This window comes from Sorex araneus, chromosome 2 (genome assembly GCF_027595985.1).
Source record: "Sorex araneus isolate mSorAra2 chromosome 2, mSorAra2.pri, whole genome shotgun sequence".
Classification (NCBI taxonomy): Eukaryota; Metazoa; Chordata; class Mammalia; order Eulipotyphla; family Soricidae; genus Sorex; species Sorex araneus.
Genome location: NC_073303.1, coordinates 107862472 through 107888505, shown reverse-complemented (window position 1 = coordinate 107888505; position 26034 = coordinate 107862472). Strand labels below are relative to the sequence as shown.

General features: G+C 41.1%; 1 protein-coding gene across 1 annotated transcript in view; it reads left to right on the top strand.

Moving 5' to 3' along the window:
- Positions 1-26034, top strand: part of DEPTOR (DEP domain containing MTOR interacting protein) — a 182230-nt gene that overhangs the window by 98053 nt on the left and 58143 nt on the right. Inside the window, exon 4 of the mRNA XM_004607646.3 lies at positions 1034-1212. Within this exon, the coding sequence (XP_004607703.1) occupies positions 1034-1212 (179 nt within the window). The remainder of the gene's footprint in view (positions 1-1033; positions 1213-26034) is intronic.

Below are 26034 nucleotides of genomic sequence, written 5' to 3'. Positions count from 1 at the left end.
CTCATTCCCCTGACCCTAAAAGAGCCTCCAATGTGGCACCGTTGGGAAGGATGAGTAAAGAGAGGTTGCCAAAATCTCAGGGCTAGGACGAATGGAGATGTTACTGGCGCCCACTCAAGCAAATCGATGAACAATGAGATGACAGTGATACAGTGACAGTGAGGAAAAAGATTGTCAAGGAAAGATTCATGGAGTTGTCTTAGTGAATCTGATTTACCAGAAATGCCATAGACTAGATATCTTCAACTGAACACTTTGTTCTCACGATCTGGAGATTGGGACATCATACTGGGCTTTAATATTTCAACATATGAGTTTGAAACAATAGGTTCATCCACAGCGGTAGTTTTCCAGTTAGCACAGTGATTTAATAAATGGCGTAATACATTTAGGAAAGAAATGGTAGGGACCTGGGTTTGATCCTAAACTCCACATATGGTCCCCAGAGCCCCCTGCAGAATGATCCCTGAGTACAGAGCTAAAAGTGAGCCCTGAGAACCACTGTGTGTGACCTCAAAACAAAAAGAGAAGAAGAGGAGGAGGAAGGGGAAGAGGAAGAAGAAGAAATAAGTAGTAGCCTTTTAAGTCATTTTTGTTTGGTGGCCATATCTGACAGCTCTGGGGGGGGTGGGGAGCACTCCGAGCAGTCATCCAGGGACCATGTGGTACCAGGGATAGAACCTGGGGCTCCTGCATGCAAAACTCATTGCAGCACTTGGGACTATTTCCCCCAACCCTGAAATGGTAACCTTTCTAAGAGGCGAGGTGGGGCTTAGTAAATTATTGACTTCTTTTTCAAGATGGCTAAACTGATTATAACCCTTTCAGATTACATTTCAGTCTTTCTGATTAACAGGAGAAAGTGCATTTTGTTTACATCTGAAACAGTGAACTTCCTTCTCTTCAGCATCATGTGACACCCACATCTATCTGATAACTTAGCTGTGACGCTCCAGAGAAGCATGACACTGGGTTTAATATGAGCTGTTTTCCTGCTTGCGTAGGTTTTATGTCTTCTTCTTTCACCTCCCAGGCTGATGAGTCCTGAAAACACACTTCTTCAGCCCCGAGAAGAGGAAGGAGTCAAGTACGAGAGAACCTTCATGGCGTCTGAATTTCTGGATTGGTTAGTCCAGGAAGGTGAAGCCACCACCAGGCAAGAAGGGGAGCAGCTTTGCCACCGGCTCATGGACCACAGCATCATCCAGCATGGTGAGTGGATGGGGGATGGGTTGTTTTTGCTGTGGAACCAACCACCTTCCCCTCTTTTTTTTTTTTTTTTTAGGATTTTTTGGGCTCTTTTTTGTATGTGTGTGTGTGACGGGGTCACATCGGGCAATGCTCAGAGGTTACTCCTGGCTCTGCACGCAGAAATTACTCCTAGTGGTGTTCAGGGGACTATATGGGATGCCAGGGATCAAACCCAGGTTGGCTGCCTGCAAGGCAGACCCCCCACACACACTGTACTATCATTCCAGCCCTTTTTTCAGTATTTTTGAAATTATTTTTTAATCACCGTCATCCTGTTGTTCATCAATTTGCTCGAGCGGGCGACAGTAATATCTCCATTCATCCCAGCCCTGAGATTTTAGGAGCCTCTCCTTACTCATCTTTCCAAATGGTGCCATATTAGAGGTTCTCTCAGGGTCTGGGGAATGATACCTGTTATTGTTACTGTATTTGGCATATTGAATACACACCATGGGGAGCTTGCCAGGCTCTGCCATGCAGGTGGGATACTCTCAGTAGCTTGTCGGGTTCTACTAGAGGGAGAGAGAGTGTATGTAAGAGAAAACAAGCAAGTATGTTAAAACCAAACACATGTGTGCTGCTTTAGGTATATCAGTGGACTAGACTATAAGAGGTCGTGCAGTTGTAAATGCTTCTGGGAGCTTTGTTTTATAATCTCTGGATCTTGGCTGTTCATGGGATCACATGGCACCAGGGGCAATTTCTGGGTGTGACTGCAAAGCTACTGGAACATGGAGGATCTGGGTGGAGGAGGCCCAGTCCTGTCTGAGCAGGCTTAGAGATCTAGGCCCTGGGTCCTGCATATCTGGCTTTGTCTGCCAGTTCCTTCATGGGTGAGGCTCGTCTGAGCATGTTAGAGTGGCCTTGGTCATGGTTGTGTCTGGGTTCTGGAGGTTTTTGGCTGCCAGGGCTCTGCTTGAGGCGGGGAGGGAAACTCAACCCACCACCCTTTGAGGGGCCCCAGTGAGGACAGCCTGGCACGGGGGCAGGAGATTCTGCATCACTCTCTTCCGGGAGTTTTGTTTTATAGTGTCTGTAATCATGTTTTATAGTCCATGTAATTCCATCAACAGCCAAGATCCAGAGACTATAAAGCAAAGAGACTATTTTTTATAATTAAAAATTACAATTATTTTTACCTTTTTTTAAAAATATCAACATAGGCACTGCGATTTACAGTATTTGTAATGATAGTTTCCCATGTACATAATTCCAACACCTCACGCTTCCATCCTGGTATACCCACCTCCCTTCTCCAAGGACCCAAGTGCCCATGTCTTTCAATACTCCTGTTCTACCCCAACGGATCAGTTTTTCCATTGTGCTGCCTTTAGCCCTTCGTTGCTACCTGGCTGTGTATCTTTCAATCCCACAAATGGGAGTGATCATTCTGTGTCTATTCCTTTTCTTCTGATTGACTTCACTCAGCATGACATCCTCTAGTTCAGCCATATTGTGGCAAATGGCATGGTTTTGATCTTTCTTGGAGCTGTATAGTTTTCTATGTATGCCACAACTTTTTGATCCATTAATCTGTAGTTGGGCATGTTTTCATATCATAATTATTGTACTAAGTGCTGTGATGAACATAGGTGTTCATATATCCTTTTGAATGAATGTTATTGTGTTTGGGGGATAGATGCCAAGAAGAGGTATTTCTGGGTGGTATGGGTGTTCTATTCCTACTTTTTGGCAAGATCTCCATACTGCTCTCCATAAAGGCTGAGCCAGATGACATTCCCAGCAACAGTGGGTCAGGGTTCCTTTATCCCGAAGTTCCTCCAACATTAGTTATTTACAGACTCACTGACACAAGATAACATCTCAGTGTAGTTTTGAATTGCATTTCCTTAATTATGAATGACAATGAACATTTTTTTTAATATGCTTATTGGACAACTGTAAGTCTTGGTAAGCATGTTTCATCTCCTCCTCTCATATTTGGTTGTGATGTTAAAATTTTTATTGTTGAGTTTTATGAGTGTTTTATAAATCTTGGACATCAACCTCTTATCTGATATATTTTATACAAATGTTTTCTCCCATAAGTAGGGTATCATTTTATGATAGCTTGAGCCTCTTTTGCTGTGCAGGATCTTTCTAATTCAATGTAGTTCGATTTGTTTATTTTTGTTTTTGCTCTCTTTGCCTCTGTGATTCATTGAAGAAATCTTGAAAGTCAATTTCCTGGAGAGTTCTGCTTATGTTTTATTCTATGTATTTTATGCATTAGCACCCAACCTTGAGCTCTTTAATCCACCATGAGTTTACTTTTGTAAATGGTCTGAAATAATGGTTCCGGTTTCATTTTTAATCATGTGTCTATTCAGTTTTTCCAATACCATTTGTTGAAGGGATTTTATTTGCACCACTTCATATGTTTAGCCCTTAGACATAGAGTAATTTTCCATAAATCTGAGGGTTTAACTCAGGGCTCTCTATTCTCTTTCATTGGTCTGCAGGCCTATTGCTAGTCCAGTATCATTCAGTTTTGATTATTACAGTTTTGTAGCATATTTCAGAATTAGGAAATGCAGTGCCTCCCATCTTTTTCTCCTCCCTTTAATATCTCTGTTTATTTAGGGAGTCTTATGATTTTATACAAATTTTACTAGACTTTATTCCATGCCTTTGTAAAACATCATTGGAATTTTAATGGATCTTGTATTGCATCTATATAATATTTTGGGTAGAGACATTATTTTGACAATGTTGATTCTCCAATCCATGATCATGAAAAGTTTTTCCATTTCCTGGTGTCCTCTTCTATTCCTCTTAGTGTATAAGTCTCTCATCTTCCTTGTTTATTTCTAGGTATTTGATGTTTTGGGGTACCATTTTGAAGGGTATCACGAATCGTGAATCTCGAAATCCCATTGATCGTCGATTTCTCGAGCGGGCTCAGTAACCTCTCCATTCGTCCTATCCCTAAGATTTTAGAAGCCTCTCTCTACTAGGCCTTCCCAAGATGTCGCACTGGAGGCTCTTTCAGGGTCAAGGAAATGAGATCCGGCTTGTTACTGGCTTTAGCATATGAATACACCACGGGAAGCTTGCAAGACTGTCCCATGTGGGCAGGAAACTCTCAGAAGCTTGCTAGTTTCTCCCAGAGGGATAAGTAGGCTACAAGATATTGCATGGCCACAAAGCAGCCGAGCACTTCTGAGAGCTTGCTTTTAAATCTCTGGATGTTGGCTGTTGATGGGAACACCTATGTTCCTCTGCCAGTACCTTCATGCGTGAGACTTGTCCGAACGTGTGGAGAGGGGCCTCGAGCATGGCTGTAGCTAGGTTCGGGAGGTCTTTGGCCACTGGGAGCTCTGCTCGGGGCGGGGAGGGAAGCTGGAGCCCATCCCCTCCTAGGGGCCCCAGGGAAGACAGCCAGGCATTCGGGCAAGAGACTCACTTAAGGGTATAGTCTTTTCAATTTCTTATTCTTGGTTTGTTGTTGTTTTTGTTGTATGCAGAAATGCCACCAATTTCTTGTATTAATTTTGTGGGGGGGGTTGGATTTTTTTGCTTTTTGGGTCACACCCGGAGATGCATAGGGGTTACACCTGGCTCACGCACTCAGGAATTACTCCTGGCGGTGTTCAGGGAACCATATCGGATGCTGGGAATCAAACCCGGGTCAGCTGCGTGCAAGGCAAATGCCCTACCCACTGTACTATAGCTCCAGCCCTTGTATTAATTTTGTAACCTGCTACCATACTGTATTGATTTATCTCTAAGAATTTCTTTGTAGAGTCTTTAGGTTTTCAGTGTATAGTATCATGTTATTTGCAAATAGTGATTGTTTGACTTCTTCAGTTTTAGTTTGGATCGCTTTAGTATCTTTTTTTCTTATCTCATTGCTATGATGAGGACTCCCAAAACTATGTCGTATAAGAGTGGTGACAGTGAACATTCATATATGTGCCTGATCTCAGGAAAAAAGGCTTTTGGCTTTTTTAACTGTTGAGTATATTACTGGTTGTGGCTTTGTTGTAGATGGTCTTGCTATCTTGAGGTATGTTCCTTATATTCCTATTTTTTTTTTCATTTGCTTGGTTGGTTGTTGGTTTTTTGACCACATCTGACTCTTCTCAGGTATTACTCCAGGCTCTGTGGTTAGGGTACACTCTTGATGGGTTTGGGGGATCATATAGAATGCCAGGGGCCAAATGTACAGAGTCTTGCCAGCTGTACTATCTCTCTGACCCCTATCCTTATTTTGGGGGAGGGTTTAAAAAAATCATTAATGGATGTTGGATCATGGCTCTGAATCAGTTGACCTAAACATATTAATTTTAATCTATCTTTTTGTTGATATGGTGAATCACATTAATTAGTTTGTATATATTGAACCATCCTTGCCTCCTCATCCATCCAATAATGAGACTCCCAGCAGACATTTCATTTCTCACTCCTGGGTCTAGAATCCACCTCTGCCTCTGCGTGGACACCACCTGGTCTCCAGATTGGGAGTCGGGTTCAGATATGTGCCCATACCTTTGCCTTCCAGGACCTAGACTAGAGGAGCATCCACTCTCTGGATATGTTATTTTTACTGCTTGGATGTGAGTTGGCACTACAATTCCCATATACAGCTGCTACAGAGCGCCATCTGTTCAAGCTCAGATGGCAAGTAGATGTCTCTTACGAGGCTGATTGCCAGGGGAGAATAGAATTCTGTTGAACCATGTTCTGGCCAAATGCTGTCATAGGGATTTCACTTTCCTCCTAGGCCTGCCTCCTAGTGGTGCAGTGTGACCTGTCACTTAAGAACTCTATCAGTCACCTATTGCTCCATAAGAAATTAGCTCAAACGCAATAGCATGAAACATTAATAAGTATCTATTGTTTCGTACCGTTTTGTGGGTGAGAAATTTAGAAGAGGCTTAGCTGGGTGGCTCTGGTCCTTCCTGAGGATCTATTCAAGATGTCACCTAGAGCAACAGTTATTGCAAAGTTTGGCAGGCAGGGGGGTTTTCTTTCACAGTGGCTCATTTGTGTGCCTAACAAGATGTTGCTAGCTCATGGCAAGAAGCTGAAGTCCGTTGTTGTATGGACCTCTTCATAAGGCCACTTGGAAATTCTCGTGACCAGCCATCTGGCTTCTTCTAGAGGGAGTGGTCTAAGAGAATGCAAGACAGACGCCTCAGTGTCTTCTAGCTGGGTCTTGGAGGTCACATGCTGTGGAGGCTGCCATTGTTTCAGTGTTCTGTTGAAATACCAGGTCAGCCATAGTTAGTGTGAGAGAGGATTATATAAGGGTATGAATGCCAGGAGGCAAGGGCCGCTGAAACTCCTGGAAGCTGGCTGCTACCAAAGAGATTCTTGACTTCCACTTCCTCGGTTATTAGTCACTTACCTGGTCTCATGAGTATAGTGGGAGATAGTCTCATAAATACCCTATTGGACAAAATGGGCAGCTATAAAGCAAATACCAGACAAGACTGGGGTGATATCTCAGTGGTAGCATACATACTTCTCAAGCATGAGGTCCTGGGATTGTAACCAGCATCCTTCCTCCCACCCCAAACAAGTATCTATTTGTTAATATAGCTGAGAGCCAGAGAAATAAGGGGATAAGATTATTCCCTTAAACAAGGCCTTGCATTGGCCTATCCAGGTTCAAATTCTGGCACTACATGACCTCTTGAGCCCCACAAGAGTGGCCTCTGAAAACTGCTAGGTGTAGCCCCAATGAAAATTTATTAATATGGCCAAAAGATATAAGTTCTGTACAATGAGAAAAGGGCTGGCTGGGGATCAGATTTTTCTCCTGAGTCAGTATGAAAGATAATACATCATTGCAATGGGGTAGGGTGAGTCTCCTAAGCAGTGCTTAGCGGCCCAGATGTGTGGATTGGCCAGTCCAGTGGTTAGGCCAAGTGAATGTGGTGCTGGGGGCATCTAGGGCTTTACCCAGTAGTGCTCTTGGAACCATGTGTTACTTGGGCATCTAACTTGGGGCTTCCACATGCCAGGCATGTGCCCCAGCCCTTTGAACCATCTCTCCTGCCCTGACACCATTCTTGATGTGGATTCTGCTACACTTCTAAGCAGGCCTAGGCTTTTTGTCTCAGGTTAGGAAGATTATAATGGAACTTGATAGAGATGAAAGAACCTTTCAAAATCGCTTGGAACCATATTTACACACTGCAGATTGCGATACCTTTCTTAGTAGGTTGTGAAATAAGTTGAGAGAGCCATTGCCAGTATTAAAAAAAAATCAAACAGACTGTACTAGACTCCTACTACGCAAAGTGTGGCCCATGATTCACACTTTCATTTGGGGGCTAGTAGAAATGCAGAATTGCAGAACTTGCCCATGTTCTACTAAATCTGATCCACGCTTTAACATGACCCACAAGTGATTTGAATGCACAGGGAACTTTAGAGGGGTGGCGGGGTCTGCTCTGAATCAAATCAAACTAGAAGAGAAAATACCAGAGCAGCATGTAGAAATGTTAAGCATTGTTCTGAAAAACTTTGTTCTGTTTAGATATACACTATGTACACATTATCAAACTCATGTGAATCAATTTTGCAACGTGGAAATTATTACGTGTATTAAGGTCAAGTATTTTGAAAGCCACTGATTAAAAGACTGTGTTCAGTTTTATTTTTTTATTTTGGATTTTGGGGGAGGGTTTGGTATACCTGCAGTGCTCTGGGACTGATAATTGCCTTAACCTAAACCCTGGGCTATCTCTTCTCCCTAGAGATTATAAAGTGTGATATCAGGTCATTGTATTCCAGGCTTTTTCTCCTATGTGACCTTGCTTTATTGAAACTTGCATGTTTATTGGTGCCTAAATGTTTCTGCTGCCAGGATGAGTTCATTGAATCTAGGAATATGCATAAAACTATACCATACCAGGAGCTGGACAGATAATGTAGGTGTTAAGGCACTTGCCTTGCACACAAAGCCAACAGCAGTTTGCTCCCAGGTACCTCATGTGATCCTCTCGGCGCTGCAGGAGTGTTCTCTGAGCACAGAGACAGGAATAGCCCCTGCTGGGTGTGCCCCCCCCCAAACTCTCTCCCAAATAAAAGTACAAAGTGTAGCCATTTTATATAGCTCTGGGTCTTAATAGCTTATAGTCCTGTTGGGACTTTTAAGGAGACTTCAGTCCCTTAAGTAGACAGAGAAGCAATTAGGGAGCAGTAGAAAGGGAACTTAACATTTTACTTATTTATGTTACACTATATGCCAGACACTATGTCAGTCATTTAAACACACCACTTTATTTAAATTTTTCAAGTTCTTTGAGGCAGATATTTTGCTGTTAAATTTTATTTCATTGAAGTAAGGACATAAAATAGAAGAGCAACCATCTTAGCACATTTTTGTTTGTTTGTTTGCCTGTTTGGGGTGCTCAGGGCTTAACTCTGGCCTCTGTACTCAGGGATCACTCCTGGTGGGGCTTGTGCCAGGGATCAAACACTCATCAACCGTGTGCAAAGACAAGTGCCCTACCTGCTGTACTCTCTCTCTCTCTCTCTCTCTCTCTCTCTCTCTCTCTGGCCCTTTAACACTTTTTTGATAGGGGTACACACCCTGTGATATTTAAGGACTTCTCTCAGCACGTTGCTTGTGGATTATTCTCAACAGTGTTTGGAGGATCAAACCTGGGTCTCTTGCATGCAAAGCATGCACAGTGGCCCAATCTACCACACTCTCATAACACATTTTGAAAATGAATAACATAATACTCTTTTTTTTTTTTTGCTTTTTGGGTCACACCCGGCGTTGCACAGGGGTTACTCCTGGCTCATGCACTCAAGAAATTACTCCTGGCAGTGCTCTCGGGACCATATGGAATGCTGGAAATTGAACCTGGGTCAGTCGAGTGCAAGGCCTACGCCCTACCCGCTGTGCTATCACTCTAGCCCCAATACAATATTCTTAATTAGAGGTCAGGGATTCTTATCATCTCTCCATTTTATAGATAAGGAAACACGAGTCTTTTATATAGATAATATATTGAAAATTCTTTAAATAAAAATATTTTATAATACTTAAATCTCACCTGTCACCCAGTGTACTAAGCCTTCTGTCAGAAGTCACTCTGCAGTAATGTCCAGAGTATTGTTGCTCAGACTGTGCACTCAACATTGGGGTGATGGACAGGGACTTTCCACAGTGACCACTGGAGATTGGGTGAAAGTAGGTTCTTGTGGGGGTCCCGTCCTGTCCAGCAGGGAGGACCCTTCATGGGGCTAAGGAGGGGACGCAGTTGAATGAACAGACACAGAGCCAGAAGGAGGAGGAGGAGAGAGAGAGTTTATTCTACTGCAGTTACAATACTTATACCTCTCTGCTGGGAGGAGGTGGTATAGTATGCGTGCTTGGGCCCCCATAGGAACAGTAGTAAAATGCAGATCAGGCATGGGTGTTGGCTAGTGAGAAACAAATGGCAAAATGATAAGATCAGCAGTGGCGTCTTTGTTATAGGAATTCCAAGCAGCCTCCGCTTGACTAGACAATAAGAGCCAAGATCTGTAAAATGGCTCCCTATAGGTTCTGTCATCTTTGCTCCAAAAAGTAAAAAGGTAATATCAGGTTCTAGGAGAAAAATCACCCTTTATACTGTGACTCATTCTGTACATCCCAACTTAGAAGGTAGAGGATGCCAGGGATTGTTTCCAAATGATTTCCAAAGAGTGAGTCATTAAATTTCATTTGTGCTATAATTTGGTAATGCTATCAACACAAATGCCATAAAGTCTCTTTGTAAAGGATGAAGCAGGCATTATTGGTAGCAAATCAGAACCACTGAAGTTTGTTTTCCGTAACTTCAGGAGATTATCTGTAGAGAAGTGGACAGTCCAATGAGGTCCAGTTTCCTTCCCAACATGACAGTCCATTTTCCAGTTTTGATCTGTAAAATATGGCCACACTGTATGTGTGTGTTAGAATTAATCATAAATGACAGTTGGTGGCTTAAACAAAGTTCTGAAATGTCCAGTTAATAACTAAGGACATAGGCTTACTATTAAAGAAAACTATCTTTATACTTTTTGGATAAAGGTGGCTCCCTAGATGCAAATCAGGAATTGTAAAAGTCAAACCCACTTAGGAAATTCTAATTAATTTCATCTGTTTATGGTCATTGGTGCTCTAGAATCAAGACGTGAATATTTAACTCATAATACAAATGTGTACAAATGCTAATGGTGACTAAATGTATATATATTCATCTAGTTTTTTTTATTTATTGAGGTTTACTGTATATTATGCACTGAACTAAGATTGTTAATGGGTAGAGATTTCCCATATATTATTTTTAAATCACATTAAATCTTTTTAGTAATTCTATGTATTAGTATTATTATTACTTTATAGTGAAGAATTCTGACCTTCAAAGCCTTGAAGGTATTTTCCCAAGGTTGCATAGATGTAGTACCTTAGAAAGACATTTTTCCTTGACTCAGAATGTATGTGGCTGGGTGTGGATACCTGGCACTGTGAAATGAGTCTAGTCTTTGGGTGGAGACAGGCTTTCGCCCTGAGCTTCTTGTCATTCTCAGATTCTGACTGATTATGTTGACATCTCAATGCTCCTTTTCCTTGGGTGTTTTAATTTATAAAATGAGAATCACATTATATACCTTTGAGATTTTTCTAAAAATCCTATGGCTCCCCATACGTACAAAAAGGCCTCATCATCATATAGTTGAACTTACCGGTAAGGTTTGTTACAACAAAAGAACATGAAGAAGGATCAGCAAGAGAAGAAAACACACCAGGTTTTTCTCAGGGGGTTCTGTGCAGACTTCCACTGTTGGCTTTCCCAGGATCACAGAGGGCTGGCTCCTTCCTCCCATGAGGACATGCAGGAATATCTGTGCAATATCTGTGGTGCTTGGAAGCTTTCTGGAGACTCAGACAAAGGGTTTTATGGGAGGGCAGGGAGTGTTGTTGATGGAGCACATTCTCTCTACTAGATCCCAATAGCAGGCATTCCAGACTCTCAGAAGGAAACTCTTGTTCTCCATAAATCAAAGTCTTTATATAGAGTAGCAGACTTCAGTGCTCCACGTGGGCTGAGTTGCCTTATCGGTTAGTAATGTAGGGAACCTTTCCAAAGGCAAGTTCCCTTGTGCTAGTCCTGGGCCAGCCCCACAGGCAGGCCACGGGAGGGCTACTACAGGACCTCTGTCCTGCACAGAGCTGTTAAGAGAATTAGGCAATGGTGGTTGGCAAAAGCTTTTAGCACAGTGTCTACTTCTTATGGCCATCAAATGCCAGCTAATGTACATGATCTGATCAACTCTAGATAATATTCAAAATTTATAAAGCCTTGACTGTGCTCACCACTGCTCTAAACACGCCATGCATTTACTCATTTACTACTCTCAGTAACTCAGGTGTTATGATCTTTCTTATTTGTATGACAAAAGTAAGTTTCTCGCTGAAGGCAAGAGTTAGCACAAGGTAGATTCAAAACTCAAGAAAAGGTCCTCTGGCAACCACTAAAGAACCTTTTTTCTAGGTTAAGAAAAAAATTCTCAAAGTTTCTGTCCTTAGAAAACACAGACGGTAGATATTAGAACTATACAAATTGGCCGCCTATAAAATTTTGAGATTGCCTTTCACCAAGCAATGACCAGTATCTTGAGGTTTTTGTGTATCTTTTGCAAGCGGGTGAGCATTTTTCTTGATTCTCATAAAATAGCCTCCACAGCAGCCCTTTGCTGCTCTCCCAGTTTTCTTATCCTTAAATGGAGGAAGATAGAAACCAGATAATCACGTGGGTAAATTGCTCACAGCTGCGGCAGCTGACCCTGGGTAATCATGCTTCTGCTCCTGTGTCCAGGCATATAATTTCCTCCTTTAAAGATTTAGTCCGTGCACATCAATAGTTTCAACACTTCATCAAGTACTATTTCTCTTCTTTTTGTTTTAAAAACATATTTATATAACACTCTGCTATACACAAAGCAGTTGTATGTATATTATTTTCCTAGTTCTCTCAGCTGCTGAGAGTGGCTGTGATTATCTCATTCGCCAGTGGAGCACACCAAAACAGTAGCCGAGCTATTCGTCCTGATGGTCCTGAAGAAAGAACCCAGAATATCCTCAAAGAAGGCTTGATGCCAGATCCAGACAGGAACCATTCCCATAGTTTCTGTAATTAAGACCACTGACAATTTAACCTAAGCCTGGAATAACCTAAAGGAAGGAAGGAAGGAAGGAAGGAAGGGAGGGAGGGAGGGAGGGAGGGAGGGAGGGAGGGAGGGAGGGAGGGAGGGAGTCAATAAAGGCAGACTAAGGATAATAATTGGGGTGAGGAATTTGACCAATTATCAAAAATTATCATTCTTAGTAAACTGACCTGGCAGAATAGGGACCAAGGTCAACATCTCATTGGAAAGTGGGCCAGGCTAACGTCAAGACAAGAAAGAAGTCTTCACGAATGGCAGCACCCCTGTACTCTCTTACCTTTCCTGTCTCTCTATTGACACTCTCCCAACCACATTCTGTTGTTTTGCATTTGGCAACTTTTCTTGGCACCAAAAATAGTGGAGATTTTTTTTTCATTATAGTTGCTGATAGGTATTGTAGTCTTTCTTCATACTAGAAGTTTTCTGACTTGTTTGGCCTACCACCCCTTTCAGGGGGAAAAAAAGAAGAAGAAGAAGAAAAAACCCCAAACTACAACTATTACTCACTACTTTCTTTAACTGAAGCATCAGTTGCTTCAAATACACAGAGGAGCTGACTGACAGCTGAAAAGAACTCTAGGAAAACAGACCTATTGACAAGTTAGAGCAGTGGTGAGCATCTAGGTTACAAAAACTAGTAGCTTGGGCTTGGGAAATCCCCTTCTATAACAAAAAGGGAGACAAGTCAGCAATCTTCTAGATATTTTCTAGTCTGCACAGTTACTCACTTTACAACCTGAACTGGAGAGACATAGTCAAGTGCACTGGGCCTGGGTCACATACACCTCCTGACCCTGGATAGATGAGATGCTTTGTCCAGCAGACTCACCAACTAGGGAAGGATTCTCTCTGGCTCTGTCTCTGACTCTGTCTTTGTCTCTGATTCTGTCTGTCTGTCTGTCTGCCTGTCTGTCTGTCTGTCTCTCTCTCTCTCTCTCTCTCTCTCTCACACACACACACACATATAGACATAACATTTTTTTAAGTTACAGGGAAATGAATGCTGAAGAAAATGACAAATAGACTGTTCTTTACTCCCCTTGGCTTATTTAATAATCTGAAATAATCTATGTAAATAGTAAGTTATCCCTATTGTTTTAAATGAGTCTGTTGAGACCTTTGCAATTAGTATAAAACTCCTTAGCTACTGTATATTTAAAACTCTAAGTATAAAAATGTAAAGACTTGATAGAATATTTTCTCATTCGATAGTCCATATTTAAGATCCCAAAGATAATAGTTCTCCGTAGCCATAGTCTCATACAATTCCTTCTCAACTTAGAATTTCTGGGAATTTTCCCCCTGTGTGACCTCTGATATGCTTTGGCTCTATTTTACTTTTTATTATAAAAAAAAAAAGCAGGAGGGAAAAGGAACACAACAGAACAGCCAGAATTCTGTTGCAATGTAAACATTCGGGAACAAGGTTGCTTGGTTAAGTCAAGGACTAACACGTTGGCACACAATATAGTGCTGATTGGGGTTAAAGCGAAACAACTTTAACTAGTAGATAAGATGAAAGGCATGAAAAAATGCCTTATGTAATCTCAAAGGAGATTACAGTATACAAAGAGAATACTTTGTATACAAATGAGAATACAGTATACAAAGAAGAGAGGGTTTTCTTTTGAGAAAAGTATCATAGCTTGTAAAGATTACTTTCCTTGCTTGACATTAGTGTCACTTTAATCAGGTGTGCAGACACAGATCCTGTGGACACAGACTGTGCAGAATTCTGAAACCTGTGTGCTGCTCCTGCTGTCTCTTGCCTCCATCTTTTGAGTAAAACACAGAGGCCAGAGTCACCGGCTTACTCACCTCTCTCAGGGTGCCCTAAGTGGAATGGGCAGTTCCAGCTGCTGGTTCTGATGTGTTGACTAACCAGGCTGTGGCAGTGGGACAGAGCCTCATAGACCGAGCTTGTTTCCATAGAAATATATCAGCCACAAAGCTAATCCATGAATTTGATTTTAAATTTTCTAACAGCAGTGGCAAGAAAGTAGAAACAAATGAAATGAATCTTAGTGATATGTTTTTATGTATTTATGTTTGGTTTGGGGGTTATGTCAGTACTCAGGAGCTACTCCAGACTCTGTAATTGGGGGTTATCAGTCACTATCACTGTCCCCCTGTTGCTCATTAATTTTCTCGAGCAGGCACCAGTAATGGCTCCATTGTCAGACTTGTTACTGTTTTTGGCATATTGAATACGCCACAGGTACCTTACCAGGCTTTACCATGCACCGAGATACTCTCGGTAGTTTGCCAGGTTCTCCGAGACGGGCGGAGGAATTGAACCTGAGTTGGCTGCATGCAAGGCAAACGCCCTACCCACTGGGCTATCGCTCCAGCCCAGGGGGTCATCAGTACTAGGGGGAACGATATGATGTCAGAGATCGAGACCAGACCCACCATGTGTAAGTCACACACGCAGTCCTTTGAACTATCTCTTTAACTCCTTAGTAATATATTTTAGGAGCCAGGAGATAGTGAAGCAGTTGGGGTGCATGCCTGTCATGTACAGAGCTGGGTTCAATGCCTGACATCATGTGGTCCCCTGAGTATCATGCAGGGCAGCCTCGGAGGCCATGGGTACTGCTAGGATGTCTTGGTATCCCTCGCATTGCAGGGCTCAAGAAACATGACATCCTTGGGCCCTTGTATTCTGTTGCCCTGCCCTGCCCAGCTGGCTGAGAATGGCCAATGGTACCCTCCTGAGCACTGCTTAGAGGTCTTTTTTTTAAATAATTTTTTTAAATTTTAATAAGTCACCCTGAGATACAGTTACAGACTTATAAACTTGCATGATTATGTTTCGGTCACACAATGTTCAAGTACTCATCCCTCCACTCGTGCCCATTCTCCATCACCAATGTTTTCAGTATCCCTCCTGCCTCGCCACCTCCCCCCCCACTTTCACCCCTCCCCAATTCTGTAGCAGGTGCATTCCCTCTTTATCTCTCCTTCTTGGTGTTGTGGTTTGCAGTACAGGTACTAAGCAGCCATCACGTTTGGTCCATAGTCTACTTTCAGCACGCATCTGCCATCCCAAGCGAGCCCTCCAACCATCATTTACTTAGTGGTTCCTTCTCTGTTCCAGCTGCCTTTTGGAGGTATTTCATGGTTCTCAAAATGTAATCAGGTGTTGGGGATGTAGCTCAGTGGGAGAACACTTGCCTTGCATGTGTGAAGCTCTGGGTTTGATCTCTAGTACTAAAAATAAAAAAAGTATGATTAGTATAAAAAACATCAACAACTGTCTCTCATCCTTTTTTTTTTATCCCTACTCTACTCAAATTCCAGTGCACATCTGATGTGGAGCAGCTTGCTTCACTTTGATCTTGCCATGTTTCAAGTGCTTAATCCTCCATTGAAAGTACACATATAACTAATATTATTAATTGACTGCCCTGATGGGAGATGGAATGGCCTTCTTGGGCCTTTCGCACAGGTGATTATAAAATTTCATTCTTCCTTCATCTCACTTGATAAGATGGACAGAATTGAAGTTCAAGGCCGTCAAGTAATTTGGTAAGTGCCGGAGTTAGTGTTCAACTCAGGGCCATCTGACGTCTGAGAGCTGTCTTCTGAGCTGTTGCTGTGTTCTTTTAATGAGCAATTCCAAAGTAATAAACATTTTTCCCTTGTGGAAAATTTTGTGGGTAGCATACCCGAATGAGTTGCCTTCTGTAACCTGGAGACAGAAATAAGTGAGGGCAGCAAAGTTTTAGTTTTTGTGCTGATGGGTAGCTTAACTGCCGCCTCATTTGGCTTCTCTGAGTGGGAGATAGTTTAGTGAGGTTAAGAAGACGAAGTTTTGACAGTTTCTTTCTGGGATATTTTTGTTTGTTTGCTTTGTTTGGAGGGCACGCCCTGAGGTGCTTAGGGCTTACTCCTGGTGCCTTGCTCATTTCTGGCGGGGATTGAACTGGAATCAGCTGCTTACAAGGCAGGTGCCTTATCTGATGTACTATCTTTGTCTTAAATTTTTGACATGGTTTTGTATAATCCTGTTTCTGCATTTGTGAAATGGAAATAATAATTCTTAGTGCCATTATGAGAATGGAACAGTACCATCATGCATCCTCCTATAAAATGTGACTCAATAAATGTTCTCTGATTATTATCATCATTAGTGTTATCATCAGCATCCTCCTCATCAGATGCCTGGCTGCATAGCGCTTAATATAACTTTGATGACCTCATCCATTGCACGTCTTAAATGGTATCTCATACAGACTGTGCTAAATATATACTTGTTAATGAAATCAATGCTGAAGTGCTTTAATTAGGCCTTTGAATTTATTCTCACAATTCCAAAAGAGAGTTATAGATTTCTTTCATTGAATTGCATATCTGAGGTGTTCCATTGACCAGACAAAATAAGTTTGTTTTTAGATCTTCTTGTACTTACTTTGTAGTTTAGTCTGAGAAACCATTTCATCTCTCAAAAACATACCCTGTATTCTGAATGTTATCAGCAGCAACAAAGGCTTTTGTCTTTGGAATGTTCCCAGCCATTATTTAATGATACATAGAGAAGAAAAAATAACTTGACCTTCCAACTGATTATTACCTTTACATTTCCGCAGAAAAATGAGGAAGAGCAGAAGCAAAAAAAACCCTCTCTAATTGCAATGTTAGATTTTGGTCTTCTTTCCTACTGTCGTTATTGAAATGACATTGAATCTCTTTTCTTTTCCATACTCTCCTCTTTTCAGTTAAATAAACATAATTGGGTTCTAACTTTGTGAATGTGAAATGGTTTGTTCTAGTAGTATCTGTTAATAGGACTTTATTTTCAAAAATCAGTTTCCTGCTTTCATATCCTCTTTTTAATGCTGTCAGTACTCAGGAAATAATTATTTTAGTTCTATGACTCACTCTTGTTATTGCCTTTTGAAGAGGTTTGTATCCCAAGTACCTAACATTGTCCTGATATGGCAGAGAATTTCAATACAATTGCTTGATGTTCCTGAATCAAGGAGCTTGGTTACCTTAGAAAAAAAGGTTCTGAATTCCCACCATCTCTTACATGTGGTTTGAGATGGTAGATACAGCCTTAAGGATAGCTAAGATTTTTTTTAAGAGTTTTAATCTCCTGATGCAGTTTGAGTTTCTAAGTTTTCCGTCAAGCACAGGCATAATGAGCGCAATAATATTTTTGGGGACTTGATGATTTCTTTTCATGATGACTGAAACCTATTTACAAACATCTTATAACTGTGTATTTCATGGTGATTCAATTAAAAAAAAAGACAATAATAAATAAATGTTATCCAGTGCCTGGATTCAGTGGAAATCTGATTTGGAAAGAGGAGCAGGAGAGCAAAAGAGAAAATATTTTTTGTCTTGGTAGCAAAAAATTTCACCGTCTTCAGAGACAGAATGGACTCACTTTCTAGAAACCCTAAGTGTGATGTGTCACCTGGTCATCCTTGGCCTTTGTCTGACAGTTGCTCAGTTGTCCTTTTAGGAGGTGATACGAGATCAGTAGGAGGCAAGAAAGAAAGTTAGAGGAAATGAGTGAGTGGTAAGATGGAGTGCCATGCTTAATGCTCCAGAATGATCCTTCTTTAGCTTTTACCTGACAGCTGTAGTCCTGGCCCCCCTGAACCTCCTATTTCTAGTCTTTCTTCTTCCTCATTATAATAATCATTATCCTGGTTTCTCCCTGGTTTATCTTATTCTCAGTTTAATTCTGTTTTTACTGTACTAAATCTCAGATTGAAGCCTCTCTCCCACTGCAGTATGTTTGTGCTATAGGAAATGTACTATCCTGTGTACTCTCTCCCCACTGTTATCCACCCCAACACCCAACACACTTCACTTCTCAGAAGTCTGTCCACTTCTCTCCTCATGCTCATGTGTTTTGTCATTTGCCAGCGAACATACCAAGGATGGCTGGAGGACTGTGGCCTTTTCCCCTCCAATTAGATCAGTGACTTAAGATATCTTTTATGTTCAACCCAAAGTGTAGGGCTCTAAAGACAATAAGTTTTCGTAGTTCTGAGTAGGCTATTTGTGTGAGTGGAGCAGAAACCAGTCTCCCCTCTTTTTCGTAACTGGCCTTTTATATTTCTTTGTTTGCTGAAATTTCTGTAATAATTTAGTAAAAAAAAATAACCCTAACCTGCAAAGAAAGCACAGTAGAAATTATGTCTGCACCTGTATATTCATTGCAGTACTGCTCACAATAGCCAGAATCTGGAAACAACCTGAATGCCCGAGAACAGATGACTGGTTAAAGAAACTTTGGTACATCTACACAATGAAATGCTATGCAGCTGTTAGAAAGGATAAAGTCATGAAATTTGCTTATAAGTGGATGGTCATGGAGAGTGTCATGCTAAGTGAAATAAGTCAGAAAGAAAGGGACAGACATAGAATGACTACACTCATTTGTGGAATATAAAATATCATAATATGATACTAACACCCAAAGACAGTAGAGACAGGGCCAGGAAGATTGCTCCATGGTTGCAAGCCTGCCTCAAGAGCTGGGGGAGAAGGCAACTAGGATAGAGAAGGGATCACTAAGTCAATGATAGTTGGAAGGATGGCTCAGGATGGGATATGTGTGCTGAAAGTAGAAAAAGGACCAAACATGATGGCCTCTCAGTATCTATATTGCAAACCATAATGCCTATATATATAGAGAGAGAGTAAGAGGGAAACTGCCATAGAGGCAGGGAGAGGAGTGGGACAGGTGGGGGTAGGGATACTGGGGACATTGGTGGTGGAAAATGTACACTGGTGGAGGGATGGACGTACAATCATTCTATGACTGAAATGCAAACATGAGAGGTTTTTTTGTAAATGTAGCTCGTGTGATTCAATAAAAAATACAAATTAAAAAATTAAAAAATATAAAGTGAAAAAAGTAACCCTAACCCTAGTATCCACAAAATGGAAACTATATGTAGACCTTGTCATTTTATTTTTGGTAGACTACATGATTTTTCTTTTATGCTTATGGAAAAGTAAAGGGATAGTGCCTTAAGGCTCTGTTTCTATTGATCAAATAAATACCAATGGTAGGAGGAGTTTACAGCTTCTGGACTCCCACTTTTCCAAGCAACAAAATCCTCTGAATTTACATTTCTTCAAGTTTCTGGCATGTCTGTTTTTCTTCCTGTTTTATGTCCCACTTAACACTGTGCCAAGCCACGTCTTTAGAGAACCACCAGTGCAAAAGGTTAGACATGGGAAGTCCCTGGAATGATATGTTAGATGCATTAAAAAAAATGGTTAGTTTTCATTACAAGTTATTCTGGGGAGCACAATTGGAATCCTAGTAACAGTTGTTTTTTAACACTGTCTGTTCTTGTTTCTTTCTCTTTAGACATTGATATTATCAAGGTACAAAGAATGAAAAATGTTAAATTGTGTATGTCACAATATTTACTAGAATGTATAGTTCGTATCTAGCTTTGACAGCTAGAACTGGAGAATTGAGACATCCGTGTTCTCCTTCTTGCCTTTTGTTTCCTTTTCATTCGTTTCTCCCTTAATCTTGCTTTTCTACTCTTGAAATAAGAGTAATTTGGGGCCAGGGAGCGAGCTCAAAGGGCTGGTGCAGTTCCCTGGCATGCATGAGGTCTCGAGTTTGATTTCCAGCTTCCCAGCATTGCTTGGCTCCCTGAGCACCACTGGCTGTAGCCCTGGTGGTCCCAGCACTGTGGGGACACCAGCAGCCCTGCATGGTCAGAACAAGCATTAAACTGTCCAGCCCACATGGCCAGAATGAGAATCACCTGGAATGGCCCCAGGGCTCTCTGAGCACTGTGTAGGGAGGCTAAAAAATCCAAAACAAATAAAAGTAAAAGGATCAGGTACTAAATGATTTTTTGTATTTAGTATGGAGAATCTTTTTAAAAATAGAAAAAACAGTTATTATTTTCTCTCTGGGCTACCATCTCTATGTCCTGTGTCTATTAATTATTTCTTGAGACTTGATATGTAGTTTATGACTATCAAAAAATAAAACTTTTACTTTCTCAATCCAGTTACTTTCCAGATTTTTCAGTGCCTTAGTTCAGTCCTTTCTGTTTTACTTTTTTTTGACTTATGAGGTTTAAATAACTCCCAGCCAGAGACTTTACTAAACTTAATCTAGAAGCCTGGTTAAGATTTATGTGTGTTTCAATGGAATACTATGCAGCTGTTAGAAGAGATTAAGTCATGAAATTTGCTTATAAATGGATAGACGTAGAGAGTATCATGCTAAGTGAAATGAGTCAGAAAGAGAGGGACAGACATAGAGGGACTGCACTCATTTGTGGAGTGTAGGGTAGCATCACATGAGGCTGACACCCAAGGACAGTAGATACAAGGGCCAGGGGGATTGCCCGATAGCTGGAAGACTGCTTCATGAGCGGAGGGGAGAAGGCAGATGGAATAGAGAAGGGATCACTAAGAAAATGGTGGCTGGAGGAACCAGTTGGGATGGGAGATGCATGCCGAAAGTAGATAATGGACCAAACATGATGACCTCTCCGTGTCTGTGTAGCAAGCTATAATGCCCAAAAGTAGAGAGAGAGAGTATGGGGAATATTGTCTGCCATAGAGGCAGGGAGAGGGTGGGAAAGGGGGGGATATACCCGGGATATTGGTGGTAGGGAATGTGCACTGGTGGAGGGATGGGTGTTTGATCATTGTGAGATTGTAACCTGAACACGAAAGCTTGTAACTGTCTCACGGTGATTCAATAAAATATTTTTTTTTAAAAAAAGAAGATTTACATGTGTTTGTTTTTGTGAGTAGAAAGGTAGCAAAACTATTTATTGTAGTTGAAAAATTTTTTTCTTTGAAGGAAGCATAGAAAAGATGGGAGAAATGTGGGATGTGTAGGATAATAAATAACCAAAGACTGAAGTTAGCCTCTAGGAGTCCTCACCTAACTAACTAACCAATGGGTACTGTGGCAAGTACCTTACACAGATTATTCCATTTCTTCTTTACAGAAAATCTGTGCAAAATAAAGTGAGGCTTAAAACATTTAAGTTTGCCAATATATTCACCTAGTGAAGGTGGTAGGGCTGGGATCAAAACCAAGGCCATCTGGTGCTGGAGAGATAGTATGGAGTACTTGACCCTGTTTTGGATCCCCAGGGAGAGCCAGGACCCAGACCTAAGCACAGTTGGGGCAAACCCAACAAAACAAAACACAGAGTGCTATCTACCATAAAAGCTTTGCTTTTCTTATGATCTGGGGGAGAAGGCAGCTGGGATAGAGAAGGGAACACTAAATCAAAGATGGTTGGAGGGATCACTCGGGATGGGTGATGTGTGCTGAAAGTAGATAAAGGACCAAACATGATAGCCTTTCAATATCTTTATTGCAAACCATAACACCCATAAGGGGAGAGATGGGGGGAGGGAGGGAGGGAGAGAGGGAGGGAGAGAGCAAGAGGGAGGGAGGGAGGGAGGGAGGGAGGGAGGGAGGGAGGGAGGGAGGGAGGGAGGGAGGGAGGGAGGGATGGAAATTGTCTGCCATAGAGGCAGAGGAGGGGTGGGGTGGGACAGAGGGGTAGGAATAGTGGGGACATTGGTGGTGGAAAATGTACACTGGTGGAGAGATGGATGTTCAATCATTGTATGACTGAGATTCAAATATGAAAGTTTTGTAATTGTAGCTCATGGTGATTCAATTAAAAAATAAACCTTTGCTTTTCGTTGAACAGTATGAAGTCATTTGTCACATCAATAAAGTTCTAATTTAATTGTTTTGTTCATAAAGGAAAAGTATTTCTTTTTGCAAATGTTGGTATTGCAAGGCTTGAATGGTAGAGCAAATGAAGGCATTATATTCTAATCACAATAAAGATAGAAAATTGGAGCAGGGCACACTACTTAGTGCTTAGTTTGTCAGCAAAATGAATGAATGTCATATGTGATATATTAGGGCAGTTTATAATAACGAGTGGTCTGACTGCACTCTTTCAGCGTTTGTTAACTGTAATCCCTTGGCTTTATGCAAACAAAGCAAACATGGGACTCACTGTGCAATTAAACATTTAATAAGAGGAGGGGAAAGAATACACTTAAAAGCCAAAGAATCATTAAAAAAAAACCAATGTAAGTAGTTCTGGAAATTCTGAAAGGATAATTTGTTTCCACCTGTGCTGGTCCCACAGCTGGCAGATAAACACATGGAGGTGTTCACAGTTTGGCTTCTCCTGAGGCACAAATATTCAGATAAGTCCTTGAAACGGGAAGCAAAGCCTTAAATAGAAAGCCTTGTGAAATTGAATTCCCATAATCCAACAGTGTATTTTCAGTAAATGACGATAACCATAAAAACAACAGTGGTTTTAAAATAATGAAGGTACAGTGTATTGAGTTCTTACCATATACTTGACATTATGCTTGACATAAGGAATATTTCACCTATTTTTCATTTTTCCTTGCCTTGTCACATTTAAGGTCGTATACACTAGGAATGTGATGAGTAAGTACTAATTAAATCTAACACCTTTAAACTTGGAGGATTTATTTCCCATTTTAGTACAAATATAGAGAGCTGGTAGATTGAGAATGAGGAATGAGTGTCAATTAGTTGTAGAGCAGTTGAACGTGAATTAAACTCCGGGTTGGTAGTTAAAGCCTGGTGAGACTTGATTAAATTAGCAGTCAATTCCCACTGCATCGGAAAATACTTTTGAAGTAATTTTGCTTGTTATAAAATTTGTTTGGATTCAGAGTGCTTGTGTGGTTTTTTTTAATAGCAGAACAAATGATTTATATAATGCGTGGTACAAAGAGGAAGCAGGGGATGTTTATAGATATAAAGGGGCCCATGGGTGTATATTTTGTGGTGCCAAGGATTAAACCCAGAACCTCACTATGTGAGGCTTGTGTTCTGCCCCTGGGATATATCAGTATTTTCAAGTTAAAGCTTAAGATTTGATCACCAGATACACCCTGAGCATTTCATAAATGTGACAATATACTCAGAAAAAGTTACCAGACATAAATAACTTAAATAACATTTTCTTATAGCATTATTTATTATAATGATCTGGTCAATTTATGTAAGACTTTGGCAATAGGGGAACTGGAGATGAGCAATTCTAGTAAGGTGCTTGCCTTGCATGGTGCTGCACTGGTTTGATCCCTGGCACTGAATTTGGTCCCCTGAACACAGACAGGGCTCGCCTTTGAACACAGAGCCAGACATAGCCCCTGAACATTGATTGCCAGGTATAGCCCAACAACGAAACAAAAATTTCAATTATCTACAAGAGATACCAAAGAGGAACTAGCTTATCTCTTGATTCAGGATGTACCCAGCATCTCCTGAGTCCAGGAATATGTTAATTACCAAGAACATATAGAACAGCCATTGAATAAATCTGTTTGTCTTGGTAGCTAATTTCAGTCTTTTAACAAGATTGTGAAACAACAAGATTGTGAAAGACCTGTATATAGCAGTGTTGTCAGTTAGTATCTCTTATTAGGAGCTCAGCTTTCTGAGACTCTAATGTTCAAAGGAATAAGCCTTCAACAAATGTGAGTGACCACTAGCAGCCCAACATTGCATTGGCTGGTGTTCACCTAGAAGACTTGGCTGCCATTTGTAAAGCACCTAAGAGGGTCTTAGAGCCAGTTAGTTTTATTGATAATGGAGTTAATATTACATTTAATGGTTTTGTTAGATCATTTTCCTAGTGGTTTTCCGAATTTTAAATTTTACTGCCTCCCTAAAATTGCCAAGAATGAGTCCTTAAGAACATTTTAACTTTTATAGTTATTTCATAAAAGCACTGGGCAAGAAAAGTATCTGGCATATAGTCAACCTAGTTCAATAAATGCTAGTTGAATAAATGGATGGATGAATGAAGAACAAAAAACCAAGTGATACAAGTGTAGAATAAAGAAGTATGTCAATGGAAGGTGCGTAGATGTAGGAGAAACCAAATGCCCTGTCCACAGATGGTCCAATTTCCCTATGGCTCAGCAAACTTATTATGACCTATCACAGCTGATAGATGACTTCTAGATAACTTTGGGGAACTGCTACATAGACTTGCCATTGATCATTCTGACTCTGCTGTACTCTAGACATGGTGCTCCTACCCCTGACTACCCACGGTGGATGATTCACTTCCATCCTGTTCTTGAACTCCTACTATGAACCAAATACATTGTAAGCCAGGCTTTGAAGTTGTCAGGGTGAATAAGGCAGTGACTGAACGCTCAAGTAGTGATGTAGTTGGGAAAAGAGTTGTGCAGGAGTTATATCTCACATAAGACAGTTGAGAGCTGTGTTTTGGAACCTGAACTCTGGTGTGGTGTCAGGCACTGCAGTTTTGCCCTTACTCTTATCATTGTGTGTTCTCTGAGCCTCAGTTTTTACATCCAAAAACAGTGGGGAGGGTAAGAATAATATTTTTTATCTTAGGACATTTTATAGTTAAGAAAATTGAAATGCTCATTGAAGGCTAACTATTGTTAATCTTTATTTTGACTTGACCAGTTGGAATATTTAAGCTCTAAAGGATAGATTTTTCCTAAGGAGATAATCAGTATTTATCATTGGCTAATCATCCATTCACTAGACATTAATCTTTACTGGCTATGTGCTGTGTGATTCTATGTAAATAATGTTCTCAAAATAAGAACATTATGGATATGAATAATATATTTGTAGTTGCTAGGCATTAGAGTGTGTAAAGCAGTCATATCCTTTGTCATGAAAACGTTCTATGTCTTGAGTGTGGTGGTGGTTACAAATATCTGTGCACGTGATAAAATTTCATGAAGTGATACACATTCACACAAATGAAAGCATGTGAAATCTGGTGAAATCTGAATGAGGTCTGTCACCTGCACTAATTTCAGTATCCTGGTATGATATGGCACAATAGTTATGGCAGTGGTACCATTGTCACATAGTGCCATAACTATAGCTACAATGGCACCATTGGACTACAGAGTTCAATAGGACATAGGGCATCCTGTGTACAAAGGGGACATGGATTCTATTCCTGGCATCCCCTGGTCCCCTGAGTGCTATCAGGAGTGACTCCTGGTCACAGAGTCAAGAGTAGCCCCTTGGCTCTGTGTGATGCACAAAAGCCAAAATAAGATAGCAAATAAAATAAAATGGCACCAATCAGGAATCTGGGTCGAGGGATACATAGGAGATCTCTGAAATATTTGTTGTTGCTGTTGTTGCTTTTAGTTAGATTATTTGGGGGCCACAGCACAACTCAGTGATGAAAGGTTGCTCAGAATTCACTCCGGTCTTTGCTGGGAGACCATGCAGTATTGGGGACTGAACTCAGACTCCAGGCCTCTCATTTGCAAAGCATGTGCTCACCCTTTGAGCTATCTCTCAAGGCTTAGCACTGTATCACTGCCATCCCATTGTTCATCAGTTTACTCGAGCAGGCACCAGTAATGTCTCCATTGTGAGACTTGTTATTGTTTTGAGCATATCGAATACGCCACGGGTAACTTGCCAGACTCTGCCGTGCAGGCGGGATACTCTCAGTAGCTTACCAGGCTCTCTGAGAGGGACAGAGGAATCGAACCTGGGTCGGCCTCCTGCAAGGCAAACACCCTACCCACTGTGCTATCGCTCCAGTCCCTCTCAAGCTTAGTAACTGATTTTTT